Source organism: Rhineura floridana, chromosome 9 (assembly GCF_030035675.1).
Source record: "Rhineura floridana isolate rRhiFlo1 chromosome 9, rRhiFlo1.hap2, whole genome shotgun sequence".
Lineage (NCBI taxonomy): Eukaryota > Metazoa > Chordata > Lepidosauria > Squamata > Rhineuridae > Rhineura > Rhineura floridana.
In genome coordinates this window covers 62,348,501-62,369,021 of record NC_084488.1, presented here as the reverse complement: position 1 = coordinate 62,369,021, position 20,521 = coordinate 62,348,501, and the positions used below count along the sequence as shown (strand labels likewise).

General features: G+C 40.2%; 1 protein-coding gene across 2 annotated transcripts in view; it reads right to left on the bottom strand.

The window, feature by feature from the left end:
- The window catches only part of FBXW7 (F-box and WD repeat domain containing 7), a 208,945-nt gene that overhangs the window by 41,614 nt on the left and 146,810 nt on the right, over positions 1-20,521 (bottom strand). For both annotated transcript variants that reach the window (XM_061584622.1, XM_061584623.1), the window contains 2 exons: positions 19,789-19,930; positions 11,208-11,342 (listed from right to left, as the gene is read on the bottom strand). In XM_061584622.1, the coding sequence (XP_061440606.1) occupies positions 11,208-11,342; positions 19,789-19,930 (277 nt within the window). The remainder of the gene's footprint in view (positions 1-11,207; positions 11,343-19,788; positions 19,931-20,521) is intronic.

The window sequence follows — 20,521 nt, the reverse complement described above, 5'->3', positions numbered from 1 at the left end:
GTCACCTTCGGCTTGCATAGCATATGGCGGGTCCTACCCACAAGAGACGTCATCGACAAACCTGCCCCTGGCAATGTCAAAAGGGTTTGGAGAACATGATGGATCTGCCTCATTGCGGACATAGTGGCCCAGATCATCGGGTTGTCTGCAAACACTCCGCTGAGGCATGGCAGTGACCTGTGACTGTGTTTGAGAGAAGAACGACAGCATGTCTTGTAGTTGCGATATGAACTCCTGAGACAGCTGCAGCCCTGGTGTGGGAGATGGTTGCGCATGTAAAGGCAAAGATATGGGCGGCTCAGCAGGCTGAGAAGAGGAATGAGCCCTAGGTGGTACTATGGGAGGAGGCTAGCTGGCTGCTGGCTGGTCAGGAAACCCTGGAAAGTCCTCCTCGGAGGATGCGGCCGGAGAATTAAACAGATTTGTTAATGGTTCCTGGCCCGCCTCCTCAGAAACCGGTACAGAAACGTAGCGTGCCCGCTTGGTTGTGTTGTGGCTGGATATATGCTTGGTTTTGGCAACCGCTTTGACGTGTTTGTGCTTGGTTGCCTTAGACTGTTTAGGCTTGGTTGCCTGAGCTGTCACTGGCTGTTCCGCCATCATATATTTTCAAGGGGGTTCAGTACACGGCCACGGATGGGGCAGAATGTACAGACCCGAAAAGGCTCAGTACACGGCCACGGATGGGGCAGAATGCACCGGCTCAGATGGCTAAGTACACGGCCACGGATGGGGCAGAATGTACAGATTCAACAGCGTTGGTACACGGCCACGGATGGGGCAGAATGTACAGTATCCACAGCCTTGGTACACAGCCACGGATGGGGCAGAATGTACAGTTCAAACAGCCATTGTACAGTATGAACAGCCTTGGTACACGGCCACGGATGGGGCAGAATGTACAGTATGAACAGCCTTGGTACACGGCCACGGATGGGGCAGAATGTACAGTATGAACAGCCTTGGTACACGGCCACAGATGGGGCAGAATGTACAGTATCAACAGCCTTGGTACACGGCCACGGATGGGGCAGAATGTACAGTTCAAACAGCCTTTGTACAGTATCAACAGCCTTGGTACACGGCCACGGATGGGGCAGAATGTACAGGTTCAAATAGTTTCAGTAGTCAGCATCAGTAGCGGATTGAGTAGAGGAACCTGTGTAGGATTATAGGTATCCTATCTTGCAGCACACACACAAAAAAGTAGATCTCGTTGTGGGAGCTGACTTGCAGCCTTTGGCTCTGTTATCCACAGCCCATGTCAGTTAGACCCCTTTTCAGTATAGAACAGGCTAAACAGAAAGAGCGGGAAAAGAGGGACAAACAAAATGGCGCCCGTTAAAAGAGCGGGAAAAAATTCAATCAAAAAGGGGGTAGGGACGAAGGAGAAGCAATGGCGGACACTGAGGAGCACCAGCGAGCTGAAATGGGGCTGGCCAGAAAAAATTATGTGCAACAGAACGGCCTCAAAAACGGCCGGAAATATGCTCTACAGCCGCGGGGCTGAGAGGCGCAATTGCGGCTTAAAAGGCCAGATAAAAATTCTCTGCCAAGGAGGCCGAACGGCCAACGAAATCCCAGCAGCCGCTGGAACCGTCGCAGAGGGGAGAAGCCGCAGCCGCAGGCTCCTGAAGACCGTCGCGGCGAGATTTTTTTTTTTTAATGCCGCGGAACGAGTCGGGGGAGGCAGAGCAGCCCAACTAATAAGAGCCGCTGAGAGGAAAAGAGAGAGAGAGCCGCAGCCGCAGGCTCCTGGAGGGGAAAATTTAAAGGAACCGCCGCGAAGTCAAATGCAGCGGCAGGAGCCGGGAAGGCGGCAACCCAACAAACAAAGGGACATTGAAAACAAAAGGAGCCGCAGCAGCAGGCTCCTGGGGTAGGCGGCAAGCTGTAAAGGCACGAAAAAAGTGGTGACGCAGACCAGGAAGCTGCAGCCGCAAGCTCCTGGTTTAACGCTGCGTCCGCTGCCTGAGGAAGGAAGAACCGCAGCCGCGCTCTCCCTACGTCGTTATTAAGCTAGGGACTGAGGAAAAACACGGGGAAGGAACAACACCCCAAAGCAATTCCCCAGGAAGAATAAACAAACAGTCTAAGTAAAGACAGAGGTAAGGAAACGCACAGGAATACACACGCAAACCTCCCACCCTGTCACACAGATACACAAAAACTTATCTAGAAGCTACGCTATCAATAAATTTGAACTTGCACGGACGAAGGCAAGAATGAACTGGAGAGTGGGAGGGGCCTGACGCCCCTAGTCTTGACTTCAAAACATTCTTGCCTTGGGACGATAGGTGGAGCTATAACCCGCTTGATGGCAGTCCTCCTATGGAAAATGAATACTTTTTCTCATGTATGTCTGTAGTTATCTGACTATCCACTCTCAAAAAATAACTGAAGGCATCCTTAGCAGCCACTGGCTGTGGTATTTCCAAAGAGAGAAAGAGAGAGATTATGGTCACTATTAAGATTCCAACATAACAGCTGGCCAAAAATGCCATTTGGGTGTTTTAGAATCATAGAAGTGGAAATTACCTCAAAGGTCATCTAGTCCAGCCCCCTGCCAATGCAGGAAATCTACTACTACAGCATCCTAAATAGGTGGTCATCCAGTCTCTGCTTTAAAAAGCCATATATGTGGCAAATGCTCATGACATCTTGGGAGGATCAGCCTCTCTATCCAAACACTGTATAAAGCGTTTCTGTATACTCACTCTTCACGCATAAAGCAAAATTTTGCTAATTTGACAACAATATGGCAAACTGATTTATTTTTAGTCTTTCTTTATTTCACAAGGCTGATTTTCAAGGCATCTCATAACAGTTTAAATTTAAAAAATGTAAAAGCCAACAAAATTAAACAAATAAAACCAGCAATTAAAAACAACAATGGTAGCTAACAAGCAAAAGCATATCTAATGGCTGAGGCTTCAAGAATTAGAAATGGCAGAAACATTGAGAAGTAAAACACTGTATCTTATAATGAAGCCCTCAACAGATCTATCATTCTATCATGCACCACAGGCAGTTAGCAAGAAGGGCTGAATGTGTAACAACATGCTGTAAAAGCAGGGGTGCCCTGCTCTGTGGGCCAACAGCCTCTTGGCAGCGGCACTACTGCCACTCACCGCAAGAGGGAGGGGGAGATGGAGATGAGGTCAGGGTTATGCATGTGCATAACTGAAACAGCCATAAAGTTCTTGGTTTCTGACCTAGACATAAAATTTGGAGACACGGTAGCTACTGTACAGGTAATTAAACCTGCTACAGTGCAGATGGATAGCTCCAGGGGTTCCATGCTAGCCACCTTTAATGTTTAAAATGTTTTAAACTTAAAATGGACATAACTTTGTTTTTTCACACAGGGACGTTTAATTTGGTGACATGGTAGCCCCTACACAGGGAATTAACCCTGCTAAATTTCAGGTGGGTAGCTCCAATGATTTTCATGTTTGCCACCTTTAAATTTTGCTTTTTCAAAAACTTTTTAAAAAAAAGGCTGAATACTCAGTCATGCCACATCTCATGCTCCTGCATTTCCCCTGTTCTCTTCTTCAAAATTTTGAAAAGCAATGAGGGCTTTTTAAAAATTAAGTTGGTAATACTAGACACAAGTGGATAGCATTAGGCAGGCAGGCAGGCAGCACAATGGGGGTAGTATGTACTTAGGGACATGAAATTTGGGGATACGGTAGTTCCCATATAGGAGACTAAAAAATGTAAATGTACTTGCCTTCAACTCACTTCCGACTTATGGCGACCCTATGAATAGGGTTTTCATGAGGCTGAGAGGCAGTGACTGGCCCAAGGTCACCCAGTGAGCTTCATGGCTGTATGGGGATTCGAACCCTGGTCTTCCAGGGTAGCTCCACAGGATTTCATGCTAACCACCTTTCAAGTTTGCTTTTTCAAAAAAAGATTTTTTTTAAAAAAAACACTGAGTGTTCAGTCATGCCATGCTACTATGTTTCCCCTGTTCCTACCTTCAAGATTTTGTGGGGGGAAATGAGGTGTTAAAAAAATTAAGTTTGTAATACTAGACGCAAGTGGATGGCATTTGGCAGTCAGTCAGACAGCACAATGGGGGTAATATGTACTTAGGGACATGAAATGTGGGGATATGGTAGCTCCCATAGAGATTAACCTTACAAAATTTCAGATGGGTAACTCCACAGAATTTCATGCTAACCACGTTTAAAGTTTGCTTTTTCAAAAAAGATTTTTTTAAAAAAACAAACACTGGGAGTGCTCAGTCATGCCATGCTACTGTGTTTCCTTGTTCCTCCTACCTTCAAGATTTTGAAAAAAAAATGAGGTTTTTAAAAAATTAGTTTGCAATATTAGACACGTGTAGGTAAAATCAGGCAGTAACAGGCTGGCATAACCATAGAGAAAATATGCACATAGGAACATGAAATTTGGGGACAAGGTAGCCCCTTTATAGAGGGTGTTAACCATGCCAAATTTCAAGTGAATAGCTCCAGGGATTTTCATGCTTTTTCCAAGAAGGATTCTTTTAAAAGACCCTCTCATATAGGGGGCAGACTGAGAGCAGCAGTGGAAGAAATAAAAATACTATTATTGGAAATAACAACAACAATAAAGTCCACAATGTTTGGCTGGCCCTCTGGTTAATAATAATAATAATAAGAAGAAGAAGAAGAAGAAGGTGTAACCATACAAAGCTAGCTGCTTCTTATTGTTTCTGTTGTTGTTGTTATGTGCCTTCAAGTTACGACTTATGGAGACCCTATGAATCAATGACCTCCAAGAGCATCTGTCATGAGCCACCCTGTTCAGATCTTGTAAGTTCAGGTCTGTGGCTTCCTTTATGGAATCAATCCATCTCTTGTTTGGCCTTCCTCTTTTTCTACTCCCTTCTGATTTTCCCAGCATTATTGTCTTTTCTAGTGAATCATGTCTTCTCATGATGTGTCCAAAGTATGATAACCTCAGTTTCATCATTTTAGCTTCTAGTGACAGTTCTGGCTTAATTTGTTCTAACACCCAATTATTTGTCTTTTTCACAGTCCATGGTATGCGCAAAGCTCTCCTCCAACACCACATTTCAAATGAGCTGATTTTTTTCTTATCCACTTTTTTCACTGTCCAACTTTCACACCCATACATAAAGTTCGGGAATACCATGGTCTGAATGATCCTGACTTTGGTGTTCAGTGATAGATCTTTGCATTTGAGGGCCTTTTCTAGTTCTAGTCTTCTTCTCATTTCTTGACTATTGTCTCCATTTTGGAAAATGACTGTGCCGAGGTATTGATAATCCTTGACAAGTTCAGTGTCCTTATTGTCAACTGTAAAGTTACATAAATCTTCTGTTGTCATTACTTTAGTCTTTTTGACGTTCAGCTGTAGTCCTGCTTTTGTGGATATATATTGAACGCTTCCAGTCTGTGGCCCATTGTTTAGTTTTCCATATTTCTTGACAACTTTTTGTCAAAATTTGGACAGACTCAGTCTCAGAAGCTTGTAGCAACTCTATTGGTATGCCATCTGTTCCTGGTGATTTGTTTCTTCCAAGTATTTTAAGAGCAGCTTTTACCTCACACTCTAAAATGTCTGGTTCTTCATCATACGGTTCCTCCATGAATGAATCTGTCATCCTTGCATCTCTTTTATAGAGTTCTTCGGTGTATTGCTTCCATCTTCCTTTTATTTCATCTCAGTCAGTCAGTATGTCCCCCTGTTGATTATTCAACACCCCTACTCGTAGTTTAAATTTCCCTTTCATTTCTCTTAATGTTTTGGAATAGGGCTCTTGTTCTTCCCTTTTTGTTGTCCTATTTCTATACAATAGCTATTGTAATAGTTCTCTTTGTCCCTACGTACTAGTCACTGTATAGTTGCATTTAGGGTTCTGACTGTGTTTCTACCTCCTTTTGCTTTTGCTTTCCTTCTCTCTTTAACCATTTAAGAGTTTCTTCAGTCATCCATTGAGGTCTTTCTCTCTTTTTAACTAGAGGTATTATCTTTTTGCATTCTTCCCTGATAAGGTCTCTGACTTCACTCCATAGTTCTTCTGGCTTTCTGTCAACTAAGTTTAAAGCCTCAAATCTGTTCCTTATTTGATCTTTCTATTCTTCTGCGATGTTATTTAAATTATATTTTGGCATTATTGCTTTGTTGTTGTTCTTTAGCTTTACTCTGATTTTTGATACGACCAGTTCATGATCTGTACCTCAGTCTGTTCCTGGTCTTGTTTTTGCAGAAAGTATGGAACTTCTCCATCTTCTGCTACCAATTATATAATCAATTTGATTCCTATATTGACCATTTGGTGATGTCCATGTGTACAGTCGTCTTTTCAGTTGCTCAAGAAGTATGTTTGCAAGAAACAAATCATTGGCTTCACAGAATTCACTAAGTCTTTCTCCTGTTTCATTGCTGTCTCCTAAGCCGCATTTCCCCACCATTCCTAGTTCTTCTCTGTTCCCTACTTTTGCATTCCAGTCTCCCATGCTTATCATCATATCTTGTTTTGATGTATGATCAATTTCTTTCTGTACTTCTACATAAAATCTCTCCTTCTTCTTCTGCATTTGCCGTTGGAGAGTTCACTTGGATGATGACGTTAATAGGTTCCCCATGTAATCTCATTGATATCACTTGCTCAGACCTTGTGTTGTATCTCCTAATTGCTTTTGCTGTATTATTTCTCACTATTAAAGCAACCCCGTTTTTTTATTTCTCATTTCCTGCATAAAATATTTTGTAGTTGCCTGACTGAAAATGTCCCATTTCCATCTATTTTAATTCATTCACACCAAGTATTGTAATGTTGATATGTTCTATTTCTTGCTTGACAATTTCTAACTTTCCCTGGTTCATGCTTCTCACATTCCATGTTCCTATTGTGTGCGTCGTACAACTCTGGACTCTCCTTTCGCATCTGTGCGCATCAGCCTCTGGGTTTCTTTTCGGCTTTGACCCAGCTGCGTCATTAGTCACAGCGCTACTTGTCCTTGTCCTTTGTTCTTCCCCAGTAGCTCGTTGAGTGCCTTCTGACCTGGGGGTCTCACCTTCCAGCACTATCTCGTGTTGCATTTTGGATACTCTGTTCATAGGGTTTTCATGGTAGAAGGTATTCAGAGGTGGCTTACCATTGCCTTCCTCTGAGTTTGGATGCATCTTAGTCTGGTGTCTCAGCTTTGACCATTCCATGCCTTGGGTGCCCCTGCTAGGAGTCTAGCCTCTTGGTCTAGACTCCAGACGGCATTGCTCTCAGCTTCTTCAACACTCTCAAACCCCCTCACCACGTTATGGTGTGCATCCTAAAGGGGAGTTGTTTGTGGGTAGCAATTGGAAAATAACAACACTGAATTCAGAAAGCAATAGCTAAATATGCCCACAAGGTTTAATAATAATTCTTAGCAATGAGAATTGAATAAAATAAAAACACAGAGAATTTTTTTTTAAAAAAAAATGTAAATAAAGATGGGACTGGGATTGATTTGGAAGAAGACATACACAAGCTGAACCCCCATCAAACATTTCTAAAAGACAGAACTTACAAAAGACTTCTGCATTTTAAGACTTCACCCCTTCCAAGCGATATGACTGGAGAGTGTTGGGTGGGGTGATAGCATTCTAGCCTCTCTCTCCCCACTCTGGTGTTCTCCTTTATGGTGTTGTAATTGCTACATTTCAGAGACACCCTGTCTGGGTTCATCAGAGACTGTTTGAGCTACAGATCTGTGTAAACATCTACAAATCGATTTGGGACTAGCCAATCCGCTCTGTAGAGATTTGTAGCTGCTTCAACCCTATTTAGACAGGATACAAATAGGCCCAAATCAGCCCTCTTTGGTTTGTTATTTGTGATTTGTACAAAATATAGCACACAGCCCTAGTTCCAACCAGGGCTGTGGAGTCGGAGTCGGAGTTGTGGAGTTGGAGTCGGGAGCAATTTTGGGTGGAGTCGGAGTCGGTAGAAATGTACCGACTCTGACTTCCAAATAAATTTTGATTGACAAGAAGCAATTTTGGGTGGAGTCAGAGTCGGACAGTAGAAAAATAGAGGAGTTGGAGTCAGAGTCAGACAGTGGAAAAATAGAGGAATCAGAGTCGGAGGTTTGGTGTACCGACTCCACAGCCCTGGTTCCAACCTGCTCCAAGCTGCTCTTGTAACTCAAGGAAAGCATGCACTGAGGTGCCATGCTTGTTACCGCCATCTCTTTGAACGAATGGCAAAAATTGAGAAACTTTTTTTTTTTAACTCTCACGGCCATGTTCAGGATAGGAATAAGAAAATTCTGAATCCTGATTCTGAATTTATTAGACCTACTTTGTCATTTGCAAAAAACGTAGGAATCCAGGTCATGGTTAAGTTTGTTTTGAAAGTCCACTGAGGGCCATATTCACACCAGACATTTATTCCACTTTTATTCCACTCTAAAGAGTCATGGGGAGTGTAGTTCGTTAAGATGCTGAGAGCTGTTAGGAGACCCATATTCTCCTCACAGAGTTACAGTTTGGCAGAGTGGTTTAACAGTGATTTTCTCTTCCCAGAAAACTCTGAGAATTGTAGCTCTGTGAGTGGAACAGAAGTCTTCTAACAGCTTTCAGCACCCTTCACAAGCTACACTTCTCAGGATTCTTTGGGGGAATCCATGACCGTTTAAAGTGGAATTATAGTGGAATAAATGTCTGATGTGAATGTGGCCTCGGAGTGGCTTAACAGTCATCTCTCTTCTCAGAAAACTCTGGGGACTATAATTCTGTGAGGGAAATGGGGCTCTCCTCACAACTCTCAGCATTCCTCACAAACGACACTTCCCAGCATTCTTTGGGGGGAGCCATGACTGTTTAAATTGGAATTATAGTGGAATAAATGTCTGGTGTGAATGTGGCCTGAGTTAAATATATCGCTGATGGCATCAGTCTTGCTAGCATAGGTAGGGAACCAGGGAACCAAACAGCAACAATCCTCAAAGGGTAAAGGGTTGGATTGGGTAAAACTTGCTAAACACATTTTTAAAAACTAGCTGCCCTAGAGTATAAATAGCACTCTTAAAAACAGCACTCATTAAGCCATGCCAAGAGATGCGGGGAACTAAACTAGTTCTTGGTATGCTGTAGAATGCTGCTGAAATTTCCTTTTATCAATCCTATTTAATTAAATCTAGAGCAAAGTAAAAACAAGCTAAAGGTTTGGCAGTGGTTGCCTAAGTCTTGCTGACGTTCTAATATCCTTGGAGTATTATTGGCAATCAGTAATCCCATAGCACATATGCACATTTGACTTATTAACTTATTTGTGTATGCAAATCTTTCAGCTATTATTCTTCATGACAACTGCCCATAGATCTTTTCACAGGTGATTTACACAATCAGCTTAGACAAGAAACAAGCACCATTGTTTGCATGAATTATTGTTTGGAGGAAATCTTCAACTTTCAATTTTTGATAGCCTTTCCTTTTCAATATTACTTAGCAATTCCTGGAGAAAGCTCTGGAAAAAGCAGTCTCTCCTAAACTATTTTGGCTACTGATTATTTCAAGAGTACATTCCTTCTTGCCAGTATTATTAGTGTAGAAACATATGTGTTCAAGTTTTATAAGAAAGAAGGGAAAACCATCAATAAGAAAGGATTTTAGTCATTTACTTGTTAAGCAATTGGTTCAAGAAAATGAATAACAGAGACTTGTTTCAGACAAAGTTGTTTTGCAGTAATAGAATTTGTTAAGTGTGAGCATCACATATACAAACGAGTAGGTGCGCTGATCAATTGACATTAAAAGAAAAGCATAAACAGAAAATGGAAATGGACTGCCTTCAAGTCAATTCCGACTTATGGTGACCCGATGAATAGGGTTTTCATGGTAAGCAGTATTCAGAGGTTGTTTGCCATTGCCTTCATCTGAGGCTGAGAGGCAGTGACTGACCCAAGGTCACCCAGTGAGCTTCATGGCTGTGTGGGGATTTGAACCCTGGTCTCCCAGGTCATAGTCCAACACTCTAACCACTATGCCACATTGGCTCTCAAACAGAAAACACCAGTCAAATATAATAATATAATACTACAACTACAGCTAAAATCAAAGATAAACTCTACTAGAGACACATGATGCATACTAGCAGAGATACAAATCTCATCTATTCCAGTAACTACAAGAGTTATTTGCTATTGTAGCATTTAAAAGTACCCAGGAGACAAGAGTCCCTAAACAATCATTAGGTTGTATATTCTCAACAGAGACCACTGGAGTCTAGTACATGCTTTCCCACTGACTTAACCTGATTTCCTGAATTGCATTTTGTGTAGCAAAACCATTCACCTGGTAATTTTTTTGCCTGATGATCAGAATAAGGAAGCTTAATTGTTTGGTTTTCCTATAGATAATCTGTTCTATTATACATCTGTTTTATTATACATGGTTTTAGTCTCAGGGTCAACTTTGAACAGGATAGGCAATTTATAATAATAATTTTAAAAATACAATATGTCAGTGTGGTTTCACATTATGGAAGATGCTTTCCAAGCATGGGAGCTACTCATTAATTTAACAATGTATGTTTCTTCCATACTATAAAATAGTCCTAGTAATCAAAACCCAGACACAGGCTGAGTAAGAGGAGGAAAGGGGGAGGGGAGAACTTGATTGATGCCTTCCAGCAGTCATCCTTAGATATGACCGAATGCACTAGTTACAAGCTACAGATATAATCCTGGTCACACTTCTCACAAATAATCCAATTAACCTCAATGGGAATGAGATATAAATAAATTCTGGACTACATGCCTCCATATTCAATAAAACTGAAGATAATTTGTTTGAACAAGCGATATAGATTTTTATTTCATTCATAAAATGTAGTAGAGGTAAGATGAAAAGCTAAATATCAGTAAGGTAAAACATATTCAAGAGTAAAATCATCAAAACAACAAATTATAAATCATTCATGACAGCTCTCAAGAAAATGCAACTATAAGAAACAACTGCCACAAAGCAGCATGGGACACATCCTAGTCATTGAAGCAAAGTCACTGGTCTCCTAAACTTACACTAATTTGAAAATTACATTATTAAGTCATGGCAGTTTGTCAACTAGCAGCCCTCTTTAACACCAATTAACAGTGTTACGCTGACAATACTGAATACTATAATTAGCAAGTAAATGTTTAAAGGTGGCAGATGATGCATTACATAGTCAAACAATATCAGTATTAACCGATAATCCTTACCTCTTTGGGGAGCAAAGAAATGAAGTCTCGTTGAAATTGGGGCTCTATCACTTGCATCATATGCTTCACTTGTGTTGGTTCACAACTATCAATCAATTCATCTAAGGCAAGTAACTTCTCTGGTCCGCTCCAGCTCTGTGAGATACAAACATCTGTTTAGTTTCCATTGTATTGTTTTAATATAACTATGCATTTCAAAAGTTATGCAGTATTTGAAAACTGCTTTATAACACTGTGGGATGAAAAACTGCTGCAATACCACCAGTAAGGGAGCATTCAAATGAAAAACAGGTGTTTCACCATCCAAATGTTGCTTAGAAAAATCATAAACTTTAAATTAAAAAAAGAGAGATAAAAAAACCCAGAACTTAATAACACTAACTTCATTTCAGGTTCATTTGGCCTTGTTTATGGCAAAAATGTTTTTATAGCTATGTGTACATCTGCCACAGTATAATCTTCCTGATGCCTGGCTCTAAACGAGTGTTTTGTAAACATCATTTTACATTAGGAAGAAAAGGGGGAATTTTTACTGGTAATTTTCTTACTTCATATTCTTACTAATGGGCATCATAACATTTGATGGTTTTAATAAGGCACTCATCTGCGAATACAGCAGATTAGAAAAACCATTTGCAGAAAAATTAATAACTGAATATATAGCACATCTGACAAGCATGTTTCCTCTCAAACTCATCTGAGCTCAAAGTTTTGATTTGCTACACAAATTCCATTTATGAAGACAAACAATTTAGGGAGAGACAATATAAGAGAAGATAACCTATTGAGGAAGAACAGTTACAGTGCTGCCAACAGAAGTTAGAAAACAGGAAGATCAAAGAGTTTTCAAGGAAATAATTGTGGTTTTGATATTATGGAACGCATAACATAATGGCATACATATTTTGTCTAGTGTTACTATTTTATAACAGCTAAACCAGGGGGCTGTTATAAGGAAAATTAGGTATTGTAGTCAGAGTAAACCCAATCAAATGAATATGCTTAAGTTATTTAAGGTCATTTATTTCAATAGTTCTAGTATGACTAGAGTTGGGTATCATCCACAGGCTGTGTAATTATCTGGCATCTATGATTAACACCAAATAACCTATCCTTAAAACACACACAAGCAGTTATGTTTATGAAGCATTATCTTTAGCATTTTCTTCTTCTTGAACACTGTTCCATGTACTATGTATAATCCCAGTATAAGTTAGTAAAATAGTGTACTTTCGCAGGAATGCCTTGATTAAAAGGGAAAGATTGGCTCCAGCATCGCACCTACACAACCCTGACCTTGCCACTGCCTCTCCCTCCCAGTAAGTGGCAGTGATACCACTGCTGGGAGGCTATTAATGCACCTTTGCCCCTCTGGGCGATGTGCTCCTAGGATATTATTCAAACCTTAGATCAATGAATTCATATGATCAAAACTGACCAAGACAAAATACTCTGTTAGTAATGAGCATATGTCAAATTCCCAAGCAGAATGTACAAGTACAATATACTACATTTAAATGTATGTATTATCTGACCCAATGGTTTTCTTAATTTGTTGTAAGATATCATTCATTGTCATTTTTATGAAACACAGATTATAATTATTTGTACCAAAGGAATTAATGTGGGATGGAATGGATATGTTGGAAATGAACACAAATGAAACAGGTATGGTGTTACATGAAAATACCTATGAATGTAGTTTGCTTCATATTATTTTTCAAACAGAGCCTAAATTCACACATCTGAACTGTTAAAAATGAGGAGAAGAGAACCCAAATCTGTAAACTGTAACAGTTGGTAATAATATCCCTATAATATTCACTGTGGAGACTGAGGCAAAATTTGATCCCATAGCAATTACCCAATGGATGCAATCCTACCTTCTCCATAAAATAACACCAAGACCAAAAATCTACTGAAAAAGCATTATATCCTCAGAATTAAGACCTCAAACTTTAGGAAAGTCTATTTCTTCAGCTGTCTATGCTAACTAAAAGGGAATAAGTATAAAATACTTTCCAACTGTCAGCTACAAAGGTTTACTCGTGGGACCTTGCTACCTTTGTCTTTCATTTTAAGAAAATAAACTGATAATAAAACGCTAAAGAGGAAAGGTGTTAAGATTGCTTGCTACAACAGAAATAAGTGTATTTGGCAACTCTTTAGCATTTTATTGCTTATCAGATTACTTCAGATCAACTGAAAAAACAGCTTCTTTGTATGTGGTGGTTTAGCATCTATGTGCTCTCTGAGTGACAGCATATCTACAAAATGGCTCAGGCTACATCAGAATCAGTTATAACTAAGTATATGGCCTTTAAAACAATAACTTTATGAAATAAGAGAAAGTGTAATCATACAGCTGTTGAAAAAATGTTTAAAATTTGTATTTAACTTAAAAGTCCTTTCAAGAATCTCCCTCCTTGCATACATATGGTTCTAATATTCAATTATATTTACATTCACAATTTGTTTACATACATAAAGAAAACATAATGATCACCCATCACTATATCGCTAGGAAGAAGTAAACAATGATTAGTCATTGCTGGGAGGAAGGGCAGGATATAAATCAAATAATAAATAAATAAATAAACAAGCAGTGCTAAAACCATTTGTTCATGAAGCTGTATTTCATCACTCACAATACATGGACATGTACTACTGATTGATTGCTTTGATGCTCACATGACTGTTACGCTGAAGGTAACTATTTTTTATTTGCTGCCCTGGGCTCCTATAATGGGAGGAAGAACAGGATATCAATCAATCAATCAATCAATATTTTGGTAGCTCATGTTCACACAAAACGAAATTTCTAACTTAACTGAAGCATCTAACTTCTCCTCACTCCTTCTATTTCCCCTCAATCCTGCAGTATGGAACAATAATTTTGCCTATTACAAAAATCAGGCAACAAATCATTAGGATAACCTTTCAGAAGAGCTCCAAAGGCTTTTATGATTTGTTGTGAGAAGTCTAGGGGAATATTGAACTGTGTTGAAGAGTGATTGAATACTTTACCATGAGTCCAACTCCTGATACAACTATATCAGGAATTCAGGGTACTTGTGTTTCCTGGGGAAAACATTATTGATTTGTGAAAGAATAATAATAATAATAAAAAAAATTATTTGTGAGTTGCCTATCTGGCCGACCGAACGGCCACTCTAGGCGACGTACAATGCCAGAATAAAATACAATATAAAACCCAAAATACAATAAATTAAAATTAAACAACATTAAACTAAACAACATTAAAAACTGACCCACCCCCGGAGACCCCATAGGCCTGCCTGAATAGCCAGCTCTTCAAGGCCCGGCGGAAACCTGTCAGGGAGGGGGTATGGCGAAGGTCGAAAGGAAGGGAATTCCAGAGGGTGGGGGCCACAATAGAAAATGCCCTCTCTCTAGTCCGCACCAGCCTAGCTGTTTTAGCTGATGGGACCGAGAGAAGGTCTTGCGTGGCTGATCTTGTCAGGCGGCATAATTGGTGATGCTGGAGGCGCTCCTTGAGATAAACTGGGCCGGAACCGTATAGGGCTTTAAAGGTCAACACCAACACCTTGAATTGGGCCCGGTAGACAACTGGTAACCAGTGTAGATTTACTAACACCGGGGTGATATGATCACGGCGACGGCTGTTCTTAATCAAGCGTGCCGCCCCATTTTGTATCAGCTGTAATTTCCGGACCGTCTTCAAGGGTAACCCCACGTAGAGCGCATTACAGTAGTCTAAGCGAGAGGAGAATATTATAGAGATTGGAGAAAAGTTATTTAGTACATTTACATCCCGCTCTTCCTCCCAGTGGGAGCCCAAGGCAGCAAACAAAAACACTAAAAACACTACAAAACATCATAAAAACAGATTTTAAAATATATTAAAACATCTTTAAAAACATGTTAAAATAAAACAAGATTAAAAATATCTTTTTTTTAAAAAAGGGTTTAAAACATGGTAAAAAGCAATTCCAACAGAGATGCAGACTGGGATAAGGACTCTACTTAAAAGGCTTGTTGAAAGAGGAAGAACTTCCGTAGCATCGAAAAGATAACAGAGGTGGTGCCTGTCTAATATTTAAACGGAGGGAATTCCAAAGGTTAAGTACCACAACACTTAAGGTCCGCTTCCAGTGTTGTGCGGAATAGACCTCCTGATAAGATGGTATCTGTAGGAGACCCTCACCTGCAGAGCGCAGTGATCGAATGAGTATATACAGGGGTAAGACAATAGTTCAGGTATCCTGGTCCCAAGCTGTATAGGGCTTTGTACACCAAAGCCAGAACCTTGAATTTAGCCCAGTAGGTAATGGGCAGCTACTGCGATTCTTTCAGCAGCAGAGTGACATGTTGGCAATACCCTGCCCCAGTGAGCAGTTGCACCGCTGCATTTTCCACCAGCTGCAGCTTCCAGACCAACCTCAGGGGCAGCCCCACATAGAGCTCATTACAGTAATCCAGGCTGGAGGTTACCAGTCATGGACAACAGTGATCAGGCTATCCTGGTTCAGAAATGGCTGCAGCTGTCTTACCAGCCCAAGCTGGTAAAAGGCACTCCAAGCCACTGAGGTCACCTGGGCCTCTAGCCACAAAGATGGATCCAGGAGCATCCCCAGACTACGGACCTGCTCTTTCAGAGGGAGTACGACCCCATCCAAAGCAGGCAACTGACCAATTATCTGAACTCAGGAACCACCACCCACAGCACCTCCATCTTACTAGGATTCAGACTCAGTTTATTGGCCCACATCCAGCCCACCATCGAGTCGAGGCACCAGTTCACGACTTGCATGGCCTCTCCCGATTCAGATGTTAGAGAAATAGAGTTGGGTATCATCAGTGTACTGCTGACACCTTGTCCCAAATCTCCTGATGACCGCTCCTGGGACTTCATATAGATGTTAATGATAAACCTACTCTAAGTGATGAGGCGCATGCTTACAAATATGATTTAGTCTGTGTTTGCACTTAACTATATATAAGATACAAGCATGCTTGACACAATAAAAATTGTATGCCTTGATTTTTTTAAAAAACATGTGCAATGCTTAATTTATAACTACAAGCACAGTGTATGTAAAATCTGAACTGGGATGAAGATTTGCCTTTCAAATAAAACTGATACTGAAACATTAAAAAGGGAGAATTTAGGAACCCCAGAGTCAGTGTGGCATAGTGGTTAGAATGTTGGACTATGACCTGGGAGAACAGGGTTAAAATCCCCACACAGCCATGAAGATCACTGGGTGACCTTGGGCCAATCACTGCCTCTCAGTCTCAGAGAAAGGCAATGGTAAAACCACCTCTGAATACTGCTTACCATGAAAACCCTATTCATAGGGTCGCCATAAGTCAGAATCAACTTAAAGGCAGTCCATTTCCATTTCAATTGTTAGACCCTAACTTCAATAAACCTTATAAATCATGGTCAGAGGCAGTATGCTTCTGAATACCAATTGCTGGAAACTGCAGGAGGGAAGAGTGCTCTTGTGTTCAGGTCCTGCTTGCAGGCTTCCCATAGGCATCTGGTTGGCCACTGTGAGAACAGTATGCTGGACTAAATGGGCCATTGGCCTGATCTAGCATGCTTTCTTAAGGTTCTTATGTAATATAACCTATGCATACAGTTCACAGCCATTGGTTAGAAGTGTTTGTACAGTTAGGGCCAAAACTCTTTCTTTTCCATAACCTTGCACTTTCTGTGTTTTCACATAACAGCCTAAAGTTAGTTCATAAAACTGTTGCCAGCCTGAAAATATGTTGCTGGGTTTGGTGGTGACAGAAAAGAGGTGGCGAGCTCCATGTCTTCTGAAGTAGCCTGCTGTATTTCTATTTTGGGTGTATAAGAGGAACAGAACATCCTGCTCCTCCTCCACCAGCCCACTCACTCGTCTGCATGGAATTCCATGTAGTCACATGCATGCATTTCCTTCTCACCTATGGCTACCAGGCTAGTGCTAAAATACAATGCTGATGCAACATAAGGCTAGATTCCCAGGTTCAAAACTTCCCCCTAGCTTAACTCTTCCCAACCTATTTATGCCAAATACCAGTCTTACAACCTTACCTGATACTCACATTTCTTTTACTGTGATTTTTGGTTGTATCCAACTAAATCATTATGTATGTGGAATGACTTTCGTGAGCACTATTAAACTTCCCCCTCCTACCTCCATGCACCCCCACATTGGATCTAGGGGCATATAGGAGTAGGAGAGGGAGGGGACATTCTGTTGCACTAGCAGAGTCATTCTGTGCACACAATGATTTAGTTGGCTACAACCCAAAGTCCAGCTACCTCACCCTCAATCTATTTCAAAACATTTTTAAAGGTCTAATATGGTAACACGCAAATTCAGGTTAAGAAGTAAAAAGCACATTGGAATACTTAACTAAGGTCAATTTTATTATTTATTTATTTATTCGACTTATTAGTCGCTTATCTGGCTGAATTGTCAGCCACTCTAAGCGACAATTTTACCATTATCGTCTGTTCTCTTCAGAGTTTAAACAGAGATGATTTAAGAAGATCATCCTGTCAACCATTCTAAAATTTAATCTCTGCTGTTACATTTTTGAATTGTCTCTTCTTGGATACAAGAAGGTACATATTTTATACACATTCTTAAGAAGAAACAATGTTTAGTACATCCATTGTAACACAGGGAAGAAAATTGAGTGAACAGAAGTGAAAGAAAAGGGGATTTCCATATTTAATTTTGTGCTAGAAGGATAATTAGAACTCAGCACCCAGGAAGTCATAAATATTCAAAAAGGAAGCTGAATTCTGTGACTCACATATATGAAGCTCATTACAGAATATATAAGACCAATTATGAAAGTTTGTTCAATTTCCCCCCCATCCCAGTTTTGCCTATTTTCCCTCAGTTTTGTTTATGCTGTGTGTTAACACTGTTGTGAAGTTAAAATATTTCTCAGAACTTAAAGGAAAGGCTGGGTACAAAGCCTAAAATAAGACAATTTTAATGAATTTTCAAAGGTTCGGTACCTTAAGTCTAGATTATATGTTGCTACATTGTAAAGTACTATGCAATGGGTTGGATCCAAAGGTGCCTTTCCACTAGCAGAAAGCCTTTTCTGTTTATAAAATGGCTGTTCCCAACTTAGCGGTAGAGTCCTGCATGAGGATGTGATGCCAGGAGTTCCTTGATTTATGCAAGTTCTTGTGTGGGACCTTGCACACACTCATTCTTAAGAACTTTTTTTATGGTCCACTAGCATTTTTATCCAATCTGTAATTTCATTATTCATATTGTAAACGTAAGTCCTGATACACTTGTGACGCTGCACTGTATTTCCTCTGCATTAATGCCATCCCATGAACTCTTGCACATTTTCTCTTTCTACTTATAGTTCTTTGAATATGGGCCCATGGAGCCAAATATTCCTAAGGTACATGTTCTAATTTATATGCGAGTGAAATTCCATTAATCCAGGGGGGTCTTTCCCCACCCTTCTTCCTCAATTAAGCCCTTCCCCCATTCCCTCCCACCCCAAAGCCTCTCTCCTATGGGCTGGAGGATCCTCAAGCTGACATGGCATGGGGAGCTAGAGGGAGAGGGAGAAACAGGCAAAGGTCAGGCAGATACAGCTTGCTTGTACAAGTGGTGGCCTGTGCTCTATTTTGGATGACATACGGCACTGGATACAAGCCATTGTATTCAGTATTTATTTTGCTCATCCTATCAAGTCGCTTGTTAAAATAAATAAGATTTCTTTTCATTATATAAATGCATAATGAGGGGGGGAAACAAACAGCTTTCAAGTGTTCTTTTTTTCAGTAGCAAGAATGGACTTGATACATTTTGACAATAACTTGCTAACTAAACAATATTAACCATGAAGGGCTTTATTAATGACACTTTCTAGTCAAAAGATTGGTATAAAGTTTATTATTGAAGATACAGTATTCACATTAAACATAAAATATTTAATACAGATTATAATGGCAGTAATTTCTAATGCTGGCTCATTTCTCCTTTTTTATAATGTTTTCAAAGTCGTTTTCAGTTTATAGATCTCTATAAACACACTATACTGCTGGTTATTTAATTTAGCTCTGCAGAGATATATTAAGTTTGTTTATACCTGTGGTGTAGAATAAAAAGCTACAGACATCAGGTGACTAGGGTTCATTTTACACTTTTTTAAACCAGTGTGCATCTCAGAATTACTGCATGGAGGGATCTCTTTCAGTTTCTATTTGTAATTATTAATATCTTTTAAAGAGACAACTATTGATATCCCATTTTCATTCATAATTAGGAGTACTAAAACTTAAGATAGTCTTCTCAATATTTTGCTTTTAATTTTTTTAAATTATCATAATAAATCCCAAGGAAGCCTACCTTTACACACCCCATGTTAACATCTTTGCTCTTTAAAACAGTGAGATATACAAAACATTTTACATTAGAAAAATACTGTTCATTATTACAAGAAGGAAAGTGAGTGAGTGTAGTGATTCTGTATTGTTACTGGCTACGTTTATTTTAACAGAATTCTCTCAGTTCACAAAAAGCTGCTCAGAACTAGGCAGACTCAAAGTGCTGTTTACCTGAAACATTTTTAGCCATTCCTGAAGTCCTGTTGGTGGCTGGATGGATGTAATTCGGCGCCGCTGCTGTCCTTGACCATTGGCTGCTCTCAGATCTCCAAAAGTAGTCGGAGTTGCTGAGCAAGGCACAAGCCCAGTAGTGCTAGGGAATAAAAAAATGCCAATACAGTTCTAAGAAACATTTCTCCAATAGGAAACACACAATTAGCCCACTCATAACTAAACCAAGGAGTGCTAAACCAAGGGCTATAGCTTGGAATCCACTTTAGGTGCATCGCAGTTACCCAATAGTATTTTTGATCTTGTTCCTTTGACATTCAGACCATCATGTCATAGCACAAAGTATTTTGAACCTCCACCGACCAAGTGTTTAAAAGTGATCTACCATGAGGCAAAACTGTGTAAGAAAAACAAGTCTACAGATACACTAGTACACTGGACAATTTTTTGGATCATGGCCACAGTATCACTCCAAATAAAATTAAACTTAGGTGGTAAAGCCCAACAGAAATTGAGCCAAAATGAGGCTCAAAATGAGAAACAAGAGAGCATTATTAGGATGCTCAGGGGAACCTCAAAATCTGGAGGTACATTTTTTAAAAAAAAAAACCTAAGGGGCAGTCCCTCTCGGACACTCTGAGCATGCTGAGTGGTCATGGAACATTAAATTTCAGTGGAAAAGAAAAATGAAACATTAGGGGGCAAAGAGTGGAATGCCCTGCTTCACAGGTTA